Below are 16,368 nucleotides of genomic sequence, written 5' to 3'. Positions count from 1 at the left end.
TACCCAAATATAACTCTACCATTCAAATGTCTCAGCAGAAATCAAGACTCATCAGACCAAGCAAACCTTTAACAATCTTCTATTGTCCACTTTTGGTGAGTTTATGCATATTGTAGCCTCAGTTTCTGGTTCTTAGTTGACAGCTGTGGCACCCAGTGTGGTCTTCTGCTGCTGACTCCCATCTGTGTGTCAGAAATGTTCTTCTGCAGACCACGGTTGTAACAAGTCGTTATTTGAGTTAGTGTTGTCTTTCTATCAGCTCAACAGTCTCTAAAGTCTGAACTTTAGCAGATTGTGTTTGCCATGTCTACATGCGTAAATGCTGCCATGTGATTGGCTGATTAGATATTTGCATTAACTAGCAGCTGAATAGTAGTTGGCTAATCTTAGTAAAAGCTATTTTTTGTGTGTGTTCACATTATTATTATAATTATTATTATTATTATGAACTTATAATTATTAATTATTAACTTACTATTCCTCTTGATAGACATTTAAAGACAATTTCAAAATACTGTTCTGTTATAGCATACAAAAAAATCATAATACTAATAACTAAATCACTTTTTAAATTTAATTTGAGCTATAAATTAATGTTGCTAAATAAATGCACTATATTACACATTTATTATGTTTTTACCTGTTGTGAAAACCATTTTTTATTATTATTATTATTATTACAGATAATGTTTGATAAGAAACTGGAGATGAACTGGACCTGAACATATATAATGAAAAAGTCAATTTAATGTAGACTGTGTAATTTATGACTATTAAATACTATAAACCATTATATATGTAAATATAATTGAAAGTAGAAACAAAGAAAAAGTGCAGAGCTTATTGGTTGACAGAAATATTGTTTACATTCTACACGGCAAAATCACAGTCACATTCCGATTTGTCATATTGTTCAGGATTCTAAATAATTAAAAAAAAAATAATAATAATTTAATTTCCGGCTGGTTGCTGCTCATAAATAACATTGGGTTTTGCTGCCTTATATTTGTCCAACATATCCCACCCTTCTTACCCAACCTTCCCTCACAGTGTAAAAGTTAATTTGGCTTCAGTGGTTTTGACATATTCAAATGCTTATGAATAATGCACAGCCATCCCTTACTTTGGGAAGCCAAGTGAAAAACACTCAGAGTCGATTTGATTTAATGCAAGCAGTGTTGATTTCCCAGTGGGACGGCACGTCAACCACCAACTTTACCAACTCGTCATTCTCTCATCCTTTGCTGCTGCAAAGCACTCAAAGCACGCTTAGAGCCTGGATACGAATGGAAATGGATGGAGCAAACACACCGATGATGACGGCGAGGTCGTTCTGTGGATCGGAGCTATAATGCCTGCAGAAGAGCAAACTCCTGTCACATCTCACCAAAACCATATCAATAAAACATGTCACCTGAAATCAGTGCCATGCTGTTGCCGGATGATGAGAAGCCCACAAATACCATTGCAACCCTTAAATAATGGATCTGTTTTTAGATGACAATGGGAGGTTTTGAGATGATGTGGGCAGATGCACGGCTATCAGAGTGAGAGACTTGTGGAGACACGGTGAGGCTGATCTTTCCACGCATGCAATGTGAAACCTGATGCTACAGAAGCATCAGTCAGGTGGTTTGACTGTCAAGGCCCAGTGATACATGGTCACCATTCAACCCGTCTGATAATGTGTTTGTTTAGTTTGTCTGTGGTATATGTCATCATGACCTGATTGTTCCTTTTAACGCAAAAACATTTGTTTCAGTTTTTAAAAACAATTATTTATTTTTACTCCACAAATTTTTCCTTTCCTTTCCTTTCCTTTCCTTTCCACTGTAGGGTATATGTTTTTAAAGGGATACTCAACCCCAAAATGAAAATGTTGTTATTAATCGCTTACCCCCATGTCGTTCCAGATCCATTAAAGCCCTGTTCGTCTTCCAAACACAAATTAAGATATTTTGGATAAAAACCGTGAGGCTTGTGACTGTCCCATTTACTGCCAAGTAAATAACACTGACAAGGCCCAGAAAAGTATGAAAAGCATCATCAAAATAATCCATCTGCCATCAGTGGTTCAACCTTAACGTTATGAAGCGAAAATAATACTTTTTTTGTACTGTATACAGTGTTGTGCCTGAACGCGTTCATTGAACGATAGTTCATGAACTCGTTCATATTTTGGGCGAACGTGAACTGAACGTGCTGTATTACTGCCTGATGAACGTTACTGTGAACTCGTTCATTCTGGTGTCTGTGAACGGCACGCTCTCTCAGGTTAACTTCGTTCAATAGGGTGCCAGATTTCTATAGAGCCTTCCAGGCGAAAGTCCGGCTAAAACACACCGTAAACGGGTCTTAATATGTAGCGGAAAAACACCCAATCTGGCAACACCAACCACCAGTGTCGCACCGCCGTCCGCCGCATGCGTGACGCGTCATCAAAAAAAAACAGCAAACGACAGCAGCATGTAGCAAGAAGGCGTATGATCATGTAAAATAATTTTATGATGTTTATGACAAGGTCGGTGAGAATGGGAGACAAAGCATTAAAGCAACAATGGGGAAATGCTGTCCCCTCAATGCTAATGTAAGCCATGGTTGGATAAGGATTCAAAATTGGATATGAAGATGAAATCTGACGCATAGCTTCATTGTTAAAACTGATAAAATAATTGCTGTCTGTGATTCTATATGGGCTGTGGCAATAATTTTGAAAAACAATAGCTCGCAGCAACGTAGGCTATGGAAAAAAAAGAACTATGAACTAGTTCATTTTTAGAACTGTGAACTTTAGTTCAAAATTTTGTAGTTTGAACTATGAACTGAACTAGTTCATTTTAAAATTTGTGAATTGAACTTTGAACAAGTTCATGTAGAAAGTGAACTTTCCCAACACTGACTGTATATGAATATTACAAAAATAATGACTTTATTCAACAATTTGTCTCCACTGAGTCATCCCACATCACTGTAGCACAATTTTGGAGAATACGTTCAGCTCATACACTACAAAATGTTTGATTTATACGTGTACAAAAAGTATTCTCGTCGGTTCATAACATTACAGTTGAACTGCTGATGGCAGATGGACTATTTTGATCATGCTTTTCATACTTTTCTGGACCTTGACAGTGTAATTTACTTAGCAGTTTATGGGACAGTCACAAGCCTCCCAGTGTATCTCCAAAATATCTTAAATTGTTTTCCGATGATAAACGAAGCTTTTACGGGTTTGGAACGACATGGGGGTAAGTGATTAATGACAACATTTTCATTTTGGGATGGAGTATCCCTTTAAAATTTCCTTGCTTTTACATGCCAAAAGGTTTTCCTTTGTGCTTCTGAAATGTTTTGGGTACAGGTGACAACAATGTAAAAAAATGATCCCTGTTCACAAGGATCTGCTTAAAAGGCTGTATTATTCATGCCAGACCAACAGTTAGCAATGTCACTTTATACAGAAACATTACATGCCTACGCAAATACATGTAATACGCACATACATGATGTCACAATGTCATGTTAATTCCCCTTAATTAACTAGTAAATTAACACATTACATTTTAATTTACAAGAAAATATCTGAGTTACTTTTTCATCGGGATTAGATACTTTTTAGCTAGTAACACAATATTGTAATGTAATCTAATAACTTTATTCAACATTGGAAATAATATTAAAAAGTAATTAAATAGTAACAATTTATTTTAATTAATTAATACTTTTAAATGTAAAAAGTATTTTTTTTACTAATAGTGTTAATCTTTGAATTGTTATTATAACAATTTAGTTGTATTCATAACAGAGTAGACAAAAATTACCTGCATGCGTTACTACAACTGGTGTGATTCTAAAGAGGCCACTTTACTTTCCCATGAGCCCATGGGGGAGGATTTGTGAATGACTGAAGATATGCAACTTAGGCTGGTAATATGACAATATGAGGAATGAAGTTTGTCTGAATTATATACTTCACAAGGTACTTCATAGATCATGCTCTTTTAAGGGTACCTAGCAATTTCGGTGCAACCATCGTCTGTATGAAAAAGTTATTTGAATCATTTACTCAAGCAATTTGAGTAAAAATATGAATTATGCTGTGACTTTGTTGTTGACAAAATGTTTCCATTGTAAAATACAAAAATAAAAAAGTTAATATTAACTTGTTGTTTATTTACCCAATGTATAAAAGCAGTATTACATAAATTACATGGAAAATTGTATACATTCATTATTTGACCATGTGCATCATGTCATCCATACAAAGTGAAACGTAGCTCCAGCTTTTGCGAAGCTAAAAGTTTGTTGTCCCAATGAAGGAGAAAGATGCACCATGTCATTGACCCATTACTATCAATTTATATCTTTTTATCATGTTTGTTTATATGTCGTATACATTGTTAAATGTACTTTTTTTATTATTATTTATTTTTTTAATTCAAGTAACTTTTGACCATGATTGTTAAAACTCACAAATAAAAAGTACCAGAATAAACAAAACATTTATTTTGATCCTCAACTCAAGATTTCGCTCACAGTACGTAAAAGTAAGCGTTCATGTAAAACAAGATGAACCGATGAGCTATGAATGCATTTTTAGGTTATGCTTGTAAAATATTCATGAGTTGAAACTTTATCTTGAGAAGGATAGGGGTGTGACTTTATCATAAAAGGTATCATAAACAAGATTGGGAATATCATGACACTGTTGGCAAAACAAGACATGTTTATAATTTTGCCAAGACTTAAAAAAAAAAAAGTACACACTGTTAATTTGCGTAATGAATGAGAAAATGGCAGAGAGGTAATGGATGCCCGCCACATAGCGGATAAATAATTGAGCGTCTGGGGGAACAGGAGAGGTGGATGGGATCAGATGGTGCATCTGTGTCACTGCACTGCCTGGCTTCTCTTTCTGCAGCCAGCAGCATGCTCACCACGTCAAAAAGCCATGGAGGGAGAACAGGGGTTTACTTCCAGTTACCAACAGCAATGACATTCATTTACTGACCCACTTTGAGTTGGAGGAGCCTTGCTAGAGAGGTTCAGTGGTGTTCATATAAAATGTTCCATCACTCTAAAATGTATGTAAATTATGTATCTGATATTATTTAATGACTTTCTTTTGCTAGTTTAACTCTTGTGTATGATTCATTCTAATAGAGTTACACATCATTCATTTCACTTTGATAACAAAGGACAACAGCTGGGTGAATCTGTACATTTAATAGCGCTGTCAAAGTGTTTCTGAGGGCTTACTTTTAATGCTCACGCTGTTAGGGCAGGTTAGGAGAGAGCAGCTCTGTCAGTGAAGATTGGGGGTCAGCCAAGGTGAAAGTTTGTGCCATTCATCTTGAGCCTCAACTTTCCTCCCAAGTTAATATGGGTGATCGGTATTTTCCAAGGAGATTTCCTGTAGAATTTTTTTTTTTTTAAGGACAAAAAAATAGGAACAACATTTTTAAATACCCTAAACATTTTACACAACACGGGCCACCGCATATTTTTAATGATCTACAAGATGATGGACTTACTAATATTGAAAATATACAAAACCGTTCTTTGATTACACATTTGATGTATTCCTTGCACTAAATGTGAGATAGTTCTGGATATATACGTATACGAATTAAAAAAAAATAGCCAATTATTATGTAGCCTATGATGTAAGACTCTTAATAAAGCCTTCATGTAATATATAATTGGTATAATTTGTAGAATACAATTAAGAATCATACACATAAGTATCATTTTGGCACTTATTTTTAATATATTAATATAGTTAACACATTTAACAATATTATTGATTATTATTATTAGAAAATTATTTGTCTGTTTTTCGATATGAAAATAAAATGCATTATTATCAAACTTAAATTAGCAATATCAATATATTACAAATGTAATCATTTAAGACATTAATATGAAATTAAAATGACAATATTATTTAATTTGAAACAATAATAAAAAAAAAGATATATCATTATTATTATTAACTGTTAAATGTCATATATGATTTAAAAGTAACACTAAAGTGTTTGGGAACACATATTCACTATTAACTAAAAGTTTCCTCTCAATAAACTCCTACTTAGGATACTGCTCACTTGTAAGGTAGTTGTGCATTTAATTAAGGAGGATGAAGAGATCTGGAATATGATCATGCAGAATAAGGCATTAATAACTGCTTTCTATGTACTAATAAATAGTCAACATCCTATATGCACTTCATTGCGTTGTAACAAATATCCGTGAAATTACCGAAAAAAAATGTTACAAAGTAACAGTACAAAGTCTAATTAATAGAGAATAGTGTTACCCATTTAAAACAATCCCTTCTCTGATGAAGTGTAAAGTATTGAGATACTGTCAAACTTTTTTTGTCCTGTGGTGCAGTAGACTTGCGCCACAGACCACTTGTAAGTTAAATAGAGGAGCAGGTGGAAGGGCGGTGTGAGGGTGGAGGTGGTGGGGGGAGAGCCCTGGAGGCGCTGCCAATGGAAACAGCACACACGAGGAGCGTCGAGCCAGAGCGCCGCGTCGCCTCCATGTCAGGTCCACTCACCTGCAAGGTGCGCAACGAAGATGATGGCCATGAACGGCAAGCAGCACTTCTCCATGCACCCTGCGTTGCACCCGGGCTCCGAGGGCATGCGGCGGGTGTGCCTGCCTGCCCCGCAGGTACGTCTCACGCTAAACTCCTCGTATTGTCTTCGTTCTGTCACTTTGAGGTGTTTTGAGTTGCCCCGGCATCCATCCATCCCTCCCTCCCCGGCCTTTCTTTCCTCTGAGCTCACGCCCCCCCCCCCCCCCCCCCCCCCACATGCCTATCCAAGAAAAGCTGTTGCTTTCATATTAATTTTTATGACCTGTGCTTTGAGGAGGATGCTTGGGAATGTTCTTTAATCCGGAGTTGACACAATTCCCTACTGACTTCCCTATGCGTGCTCTTGCTTGCAGCTCCAGGGCAATATATTCAGCGGCTTTGATGAGAGTCTGCTGGCCCGCGCGGAAGCTCTGGCGGCGGCTGACATCGCGTCTCACGGCAAGAGTCACCCTTTCAAGACGGACATCACCTACCAAACCATGAGCAGCGTGCCCTGCACCTCCTCTTTGTCCACAGTGCCCATATCCCACCCTTCATCCAACTTGCCCTCGCACCACCACCACCACCACCTCAGCCACCAGAGCCTGGACGGGGATCTGCTCGACCACATTTCCTCCAGTTTATCGGTCAGCGGCATGGGTGCGCCGCCCGACCCGTCGGGGATGACCACTCAAGCCCACCAGCACCACCTGCAAATGGGTCACTTGCACCAAGCCATGGCCATGGGTCACCCGCACACCCTGTCGGTCCACAACGGGATGGCGTGCATCAACGACGTGGAGTCCGATCCCAGAGAGCTGGAGGCGTTCGCGGAGAGGTTCAAGCAGCGGAGGATAAAGCTTGGAGTGACCCAGGCGGATGTGGGCTCTGCCCTTGCCAACCTGAAGATCCCAGGGGTCGGCTCTCTCAGCCAAAGCACCATCTGCAGGTTCGAGTCCCTAACCCTGTCCCACAACAACATGATCGCTCTCAAACACGTCCTCCAAGCCTGGCTGGAGGAGGCCGAGGCGGCTTACCGGGAGAAGAACGGAAAACCGGAGCTTTTTAACGGGGCCGAGAGGAAACGAAAGCGCACGTCCATCGCGGCGCCCGAGAAGCGATCGCTCGAGGCGTATTTTGCCATCCAGCCGCGACCGTCGTCGGAGAAAATCGCGGCGATCGCAGAGAAGTTGGATCTAAAGAAGAACGTGGTTCGGGTTTGGTTCTGTAATCAGCGGCAAAAACAGAAACGGATGAAATATTCGGCAGTGCACTAGTGCTGGTAGAGCAAAGTAGACATTTTAGGAACACCAAATGCAGGGATCTAAATCTTTTCTTTTGAGAAGCCTATACCTCCAAATGATGGGACCAGTGTGCGAATTATTCCAGGGGTCCTGAACCCCTAATAAAGGCTTGACCTCTCTCATAAATAAGTCAAATGATCTTATTTGCACATTTTTGCAGCATTTCAGTAACGACAAAAGTTACATTAAAAGTTCATTAAGTCGTGGCTTGTGTGCCTGAGGAAACCATAACAACACAAGTTGTTCAAACACTTTCAACGAGCATTAAAATCGGGATTTACATAAATCAATAAAGCAAAAAGTGGCGCAAAAAATATTTTTGGTTTGTGCGAGATCGACAAACGATTATGTTCTGAAAATCACTGAAATATTTTTTTTCATACAACCGAAGGCAGAATAAATCGCACACCGTTTAAACATTTAAACAAACTTGGAAAAAAAGTTAATAAAAAAAAACTGATTCATTTACATTACAGTGTTACTTTCTATTTGTACAAGCAAGCAACACTTGTGTAGCACTTAATGTGTAATAATTTTTAGCTGATTGTGGTTGCACAATATTATGGTTATAAAATAATTACAACAACATGCACTATGTAACGTCATAATGTAAATTATTATTTAAAGGACTCTTCGAAGCAATAGCTACTGCTAAAACCTTTGAAAAGCTTCGAAATTATAAAACTTTAATTGCATTTCCAGGAGATTAACCGCTACTAAAACTTTGTTTCAGTATTATCACACGTGAAAATATATTTTGAAGTGTGTACGTGTGTTTTTGGTATTTGAAAATGTATACTATACAATTTGCGCAGAAGGTCTTCCTTCTGTTACTGTCACATGAAATGTCATTTGAGATATGTGTACTAATGTTTGTAATGTTTGAATGAATCTCTTGTCAGGTGTGAATGCAATCATGGTGGAAATCACATATTCTCACAAACTGGAATTCTTTCGTGAACGATCATCAGTTGAAATGATAATAATATGCAAATCCTGGTGATGTAATGAAGAATGCTGCTATTTGATTTGCATTAATGTAGCCACTGCAAACACTCTCACGTTTAAACTTCACTTTACAAAATGTGTGACTTTGAATGTTATTTAATAAATTGTTGATTTTTTTCAAAGCCTTTGTGGGAGTTTGATTCATGTGTTATTATTTTAATATATAAACATTTAATAATTACACATATGGAAAAGGGACACCAATGTGTCTGATTAATTATGCATAAATTATATCAAGAAAGCTACTCGCATAAAAATCATTGTACTATCATTAATTTTTAAAAATGAGGTGTTGTTTTATTAATTAGCTCCTTGAGCTCAGTAGTGATTAAACATGAACGAAATAACAGACTAATCACCAGCTAATGTAAAGAACATTTACAGAGAGAACAAAAGGACAATCTAACTTTAAGCGGGGTTCCTCTTTTCTAATTCGGGTTCCAGCTTGTTTAAATAGACACTGGTAAATAATAAATGTCTGTCACGGCTTAGTGCACAGGGATTTGAAATTATTAAGCAATGACGATGCAATATTAATTGTATATTGGTATAAAACAGGCAGAGAGCTGAAGGGAGAGTAGTTAGTCAGGAAAGGCTTCACAGACTCGAGGGAAGGAGGAAGACACGCTGCTCAGGTACGATGATCATCAGAGTCCTTTTGTGCCGAAGGTCTGTTAAAGATGATGTTGTTATACATTTACGTATTATTCTATACAACAACAAAAACAAGAAAGTATAGCCTATGAAATTTTGGAAAAGTTCGATAAAAAGGATAAAAGTGATACCATGTTTCTTTTTAATCAGATTCGCTTGACTCGAGTGTTTTACTTTTTAGAGCCGAACAGTTCGCATGGAATAACTATTCTTTTTTATTCTTCTTTTTTTTAAAGGCTGATGTGCTTAAATGTTTTTCGCTTGATATCTTTAAATGAGTAAATGTTTTAGCTTAATTATTTTTTAGTTAATTATTTTTTTTTAATTATTATTATTAGGCTTCGTGAATTAAAAGAATGAAATGTACAACTTAATGAGTTAATTTTGGTTCTATTCTATTCTATTCTTTTTTTGTGTGTCAATAACTGGGTATTTTAATTATTAGCCTGTTATTATCATAACGATGTTGTTGCCAAAATTAGTATTAGAATGTATGAAATATTACTTTTTGAGGCATAATTATAAGTTTTAACCCTATATCCATTATTCGCATTTCTCTTAAGTTAAGTTATTGGCGTTTTCTTTAACGCACGAAAGAAATGGCAGCTTAAGCGATTGAAATAATGCGTAACGACTAATTACAGTCCTGTTAATTGCACGTTTTTTTTTTTTTTAGCCTGAATAATAATCTTTCCTAATTGCCGAGAAGGATCATCGGTCCAAATTGAAGTTGTTAAACTAATATGATAATGAAGAAGGGTTAAATTCATTAGAGAAGGCAGGTCATTAATAATTAAGAACAACTTTTTTTTTAATATCATAACCCCCAAACAATGGTGTAAACCAATCTAAGCTGAGCGCAGAGCAGGGGCATGTGGCCAGTGGTGGAGACTCAATTATTGATGATCTAAGGTAGAGGTCCATCGGCCAGTAATTCGTGTCATAAGGAACATCCTGGCAGGAAATGTGCTGCCTCAATTTAGGGTTAATTTTCATCACCCTTTCTCCATTCCGAAATTCTAATATTGAATAATTTGGAATCAATGAAATTTGATTGATTGAATGATTTGTAAGCTTTTTGATAGGCTATTTCAGTCCTCAAAAGAACTCCGTGTAGCCAACTGAAATAAAGTCTTACTGAAATTATAATAGCTTATTGAACGATTTAGATTAATTTCCTCATTTTATGTCCAATAAATAGGCCTTTTTATTTTGGACTATTTTAACTAGCCAATTCAGAGGGAATTGTGCAGGCTGTTTTCTCTTTATGGAAATGATCTGACTTACCTGCTAACAACCTAAAATAAAATAAACCAAAAACGATTTCACACAATGCTTTTTAAATTTCACAAAGAGCTTCTAATTAGAAAATCGACACTCTAAATAATCAAACAAAACAAAAGATAACAAACAAAAATCCTTAAAGAAAAGATAATGGATGAATCATATATGTTCAAGTTCAAATAACTTTTTAACCAACTCCTAAGTTAAAATGGCTATTTAAAGGACTACCTTTATCTTTAGGCAACACTTAAGAACTCGCGGTTGGCGGAGTCATGTGTGTCTGAGAGAAAAGTGAATTCCTGTTTTTATTTCAGAGCAGAGAAGATCTGACAGAATGTGTGTGGAGGCCATGCAACCATCGACTGTCTCCTGGAAGATGTGACGCACTCTCTCTCTCGCTCTCTCTCTCTCTCTCTCTCTCTCTCTCTCTGCGGGACACGCGCTTGTTCTTGCGCCAACACTCCGGCTCCGCGCTCGAGCACGGCAGAATTAAGACACCGACGCTTCAATTATTCATAGATCGCCGGCAGCAGCACATGAGACTGCAGCCAATGCGGAGGCAGATACGAGCCCGGTGTGCTTTATTAGTCTGTTCCTATCATCGTCACACGCCAAACCACCTTAGGCATTTGCCCGCGGTGTCTCAAAGCCATAACTCACGGGGTTATCCGAGGGGATGCTGTTACCGGGAAACTTGAGGCTGTCCTTCAAAGGTGAATTTTGGGCGTCTTAACATAAATAAAAAATTAAAATTAAAATTATGCATTTAGCAGACGCTTTTATCCAAAGCGACTTACATTGCATTCAGGCTATCAATTTTTACCTATCATGTGTTCCCGGGGAATCGAACCCGAAAGCAACGTATAAAAAGGGCTCCAAGCTTCTTTTCAGAGGAACGTTCCCGGTTACTTAACTGTGACCTTGTTCCCTGAGAAAGTGGAAAGAGATGCTGCGCTGCTCTGTGCATTGGGAAACATCTTATTCGTGACCAGCTGTGAATAATGTGTGTAACACGTCGATAGAATTGACCCGGTGGTGATATAGCCTCGGTTGATGACGTCATCGGGGCGCGCTCCCGCAACACGGGGCTATAAATAGATACGCCACAGGTGCATCAACAGGAATTTTTGTCTGAAGAGCAGTTCTGGGACATATTCAGTACGGCAATGCAGCGCAGCATCTCGTTCCGCTTTCTCAGGGAACAAGGTTACAGTTAAGTAAAAGGGAACGTTCCCTTTCGAAAGCTTCAGTCGATGCTGCACTGCTCAGCTCATTGGGAACGAGAATACCCACGCCGCCGTGCTTGAAAAATGTCTGGACCCCTAAGGTTGTGCAGGTGTGCTATCAAACCACAAGAAGGCCTCAGACATTAGCTTGTGATGTTGACTCAAGGACATGAGAGCCCGGAGTAGCATGGACATCCAAACTATAAAATCTTATGAATGTGTGCGGAGAGGACCAACCTGCTGCCTCACAAACCTGTTGTAAGGGGGCACCCCTTATTGCCATGAGAAAAAAACATTTTAGAGTCAGAAGTCTTATCAGATGCTGATTCTAATGTTTCAAAGGGGGTTTCAACCAGACCCTTGAGAACTCTGTCTGGTGGAGGAAGCCCTAGCACTAAGAAATGGTATTAATAACATCCGGCGAAAGCGCAGTGTTCCTCAGTTGGTACCCTTCAGGGGCCAAACATGAAGATTCCACAGGTCGGGCCTGGGATGGAATATCTTGCCCCCTGCCTGAGACAGAAGGGCCATGGCGAGCCGTCAAGGAGAGATATTATCCCCGAGAACCATACTCTGTTCGGCCAATGTGGTGCTATCAGCAAGAGGCAAGACTTTTGTTGGCGAACTGTGGATAGGACTCCCAGGAGCAGAGAGACTGGAGGAAACGCAAATGCATTTTGGGCCAAGTAGAGGGGACATTGCGCTGTCTGATGGGAGGTGAAGAGGTCCACCTCTGCTTCGTAAATTTTTTTCCAAATCTGTTTCACTACCTCTGGATGGAGTTTCCATTCCCCCATCAGTAGTGTCTGTTCAAACGCCCTGGAATGTAACCTGGTGTTGTCCACCCGTACTAGGACATGACAGCCACTCAAATGACAGAGACTCAGAGCCAGGAATACTGCCATCAGCTTGAGGCAATTGATGTGCCAATCAAGCTGATGACCCCCCCCATTCCCCTTGAGCTGGGTGGCCATCCAAGACCGCTCCCCAGCCCATCAGGGAGACATCTGCTCGAAGACCCAAGGCGCACTCCCCCACCCCTTTTTGGGAACCAGGAAGTATCTGCTGTAATAGCCCGACTCTCTCCCTGAACGAGGAACATGTTCTATGGCCTCATTTCCCAAAAGAGTCTGTAGCTCTCGAGACAGCACCTGCATCAGCTCCGGTTTCACGGAAGTGGAGACCACGCCGTTGAAACATGGAGGCTGATGAATAAATTGGATCCTGTATCCTATCCGTTCTGTGCTCAATACCCCCACAGAAATGCCCGCCAGAAGTTCCACGCTGCCAGACTCTCTGAGAGTGGTACCAATTTTAACACTTCCTTTTAAGGGGATGTTAGATGTTCCGTGTCCTGAACGTCGGCAGGAAACACGGGAACATCTAACATCTTGCTGGAAAACCACCGTCCCCGAAGTACAAGAAGTGGCGGGGATGGAGGGGTTTTGTGAGGGTAACGGGAAGAGGCGAATGCTCCCTTTTGCGCCTAGAGCCACTAGCTTACGGTGTCAATACGGTGCCAATGGCCCCTTCCCATGAGACAAATTCATGTCTCAACGAAGCTCAGCAACCGCTTCCTCGTGTGCCCAGAGCCACTAGCTCAGTGCCCTGAAGCGGCAGACCAGCAGGGGACGACTGTGCTAGCTGCTCTAGAGACCTCCGTAGAGGTAGCAAGCCTCTTAGCACCGCTAGTTTCCAGGCAGTAACTGAGAGAATCGCTCGCCGGAGATTGCTGCGCAATGAAACACCAACAGGGTTGGCAGAACGATCTCCTGTTTTTATCTAATACCTCCCTGGAAACCACCTCCCCCCGAATCACACAAAGTGGCGGGGATGGAGGAGTTTTGTGAGGGTAACGGGGTGGGCCGAAAAGCTCTCGAGCACGCACCATCCCGTGAGGGACTACCCCCACCAGCAAGGGCGTCAGAGCATCAGGACTTCCTCTTCTTATCAAGGACAGTCCTGATGTCTGGCCTGGGAGGTTACTGAGCCCAATACCCAATACCTACGAGGGGGAGCACGGTTCGCCACGCTCTGCTTCTTAACCTCCCTGGCGAACGCTTCCTCGTCGATTGTACCGCCCACACTCAAGTCCTTCAACAGGTCAGCCTTGTACGCCTGTAACACTGCCATAGTGTGCAGCGCAGCACCAGCCTGACCTGCAGCTTGGTAAGCTTTACCCACTAGCGATGATGTTATTTTACAAGGCTTAGTGGGGAAAGTAGGTTTCGTAACCGAGGATGTAGACTCGGGCGAGAGATAGCTCGCAAGTGTCTCTTCAACCCGCGGCATCTCCGAATACCCCCGCAACTTCGCATCCACGATAGTTGAAAAAGTCAACGTCGAGGGCACAAAGACGCGGGAAGTATACGGTTTGCTCCATGACTTCGATAACTCATCATGGAGGTCCTCGAAAAAGGGGAGAGACTGATGTTGTGGTCTCTCTCTCCTACCACCCAAAAGAAACCTATCCTCCAGCTTACTACGTTTGGGGGTCTCTTGTTCACGAGGCTAGTCAAGCTGCAAACTGTCCACCGTGCAAGTAACCACCTCGAGCAGTTCCTCGACCGATTTCCTCTCATGAGAGGAACGCTCAGAGGCGGGCTGCTCATGGTCCGAAGACCCAAGAGACATATCATCCTCCAGTACACAATGCTCGCACTCGCCCGTCTCTAAAGCCAGAACCGCGTGCTCTTCCCCCAAACAAACAAAACAGTAAACATGTGTATCCAGCTCATACATAGGACGAGAGCATGGAGGAACACAACACTTACTATTTCGTTGACTCATCCTACGAAGATCTGTAGCCGACGAGAAGAATCTTCCTGAAGCACACATGCACAGAATGATCTGAAGACAAAAGACCTGTTGATGCACCTGTGGCGTATATATTTATAGCCCCGTGTTGCGGGGTCATCAACCGAGGCTATATTACCACCGGGTCAATTCTATTGACGTGTTACACACATTATTTACAGCTGGTCACCAATAAGACGTTTCCCAATGCGCTGAGCAGCGCAGCATCAACTGAAGCTTTCGAAAGGGAACTTGAAGATTTGCTGGACCTTGCCACCAAGTTGCAGATCACACTATAACCTGCACATTTATGGCCACATATCCTTTTTGCAATATGTACGCCTGATTAATCACAGATGGATTGGCGATATTGATGAGTGTGCCATCCACCAGGCCCAAGACTCTGGGGATGCCAGCAATGGCATGACAGCCCTGCTGCACCAGATTTTAATTATCAAAAGTGATTGCCAATTTAAATGCTTTAATGACATTAAGAAATAGCCTAGGCTAATTACCACCATAGTTCTGATACCACATACAGCCAACTTCATAAATAGGCCTGTATCCATTGCGAACATATTTTATTATTAGTCTTAAAATGTAAAATCATAAAATCATTGTTATCATACCATAGTTTGACTTGTACTGCGCTGCGCTGATTTCTAAAGACTGCTGTACAGTACAGTAGCGTCTTGAGCTCAAACAATGCTAAAAAACGAAAGTGTGACTTACAGAAGGTATGCTTAGAGTACGAACGTGTCGGGAATCGTGCCATAACGTTAAGAGAGAGGTTAAGGAATAGGTTAAGAACTACTTAGTGATAAGAACATTTTGGGGAACCGGGGCCATATTACTCATAATACATACACATAAGTCATAAAATATGGAAAGAGGACATTAAACAGTAGACTGATTTTGATTTAGCCAACTTTATACTTGTTTGTTTCACACACAGACACACACACACACAAACACACACACGCACGTGCGGGCGCACACACATACGAGTTCATGTTTGAATTCAGTTACAATTAATCTCAATTTTATTTTGATTAGGTTAAAAATTACTAAAAAATACAGCTAACACAATAAAACAATAAAAACATGATATCTTAATAAATAAAAAAAATGACTTTTGAAAATTTTAATATATATAGGCCTATTTGCAAATAAACTCTGCATAGTGTAATTTATTATTTATGATTTATGATTAAATAAGCTTTCCTTGGATGTATGATTTGTTAGGCTCGGCCAGTATTTGGCCGAGATACAACTATTTGAAAATCTGTAATATGTAATATATCATAAAAGTTCTTAGCAATGCATATTACTAATATATATATATATATATATATATATATATATATATATATATATATATATATATATATATATATACCGTTTGATATGTTATATGTTTGATATAAGGTTTGATATGTTTATGGTAGGGAACTTACAAAATATATTCATGGAACATAAACTTTCCTTAATATTCTAATGATTTTTAGCA

The 16,368-nt window shown here is 39.8% G+C and overlaps 1 protein-coding gene across 1 annotated transcript; it reads left to right on the top strand.

Moving 5' to 3' along the window:
• The first annotated feature begins 6,534 nt into the window (after window positions 1–6,534).
• Window positions 6,535–8,189, top strand: LOC132116802 (POU domain, class 4, transcription factor 3-like). The gene is made up of 2 exons (XM_059525659.1): window positions 6,535–6,681; window positions 6,961–8,189. The coding sequence occupies exons 1-2, from the start codon at window positions 6,586–6,588 to the stop codon at window positions 7,861–7,863; spliced, it is 999 nt and encodes a 332-aa protein (XP_059381642.1). The 5' UTR covers window positions 6,535–6,585; the 3' UTR covers window positions 7,864–8,189.
• The last annotated feature ends 8,179 nt before the right edge of the window (window positions 8,190–16,368 follow it).

This window comes from Carassius carassius, chromosome 36 (assembly GCF_963082965.1).
Source record: "Carassius carassius chromosome 36, fCarCar2.1, whole genome shotgun sequence".
NCBI classification, from domain to species: domain Eukaryota; kingdom Metazoa; phylum Chordata; class Actinopteri; order Cypriniformes; family Cyprinidae; genus Carassius; species Carassius carassius.
This window is presented reverse-complemented; position numbering and strand designations above follow the sequence as displayed.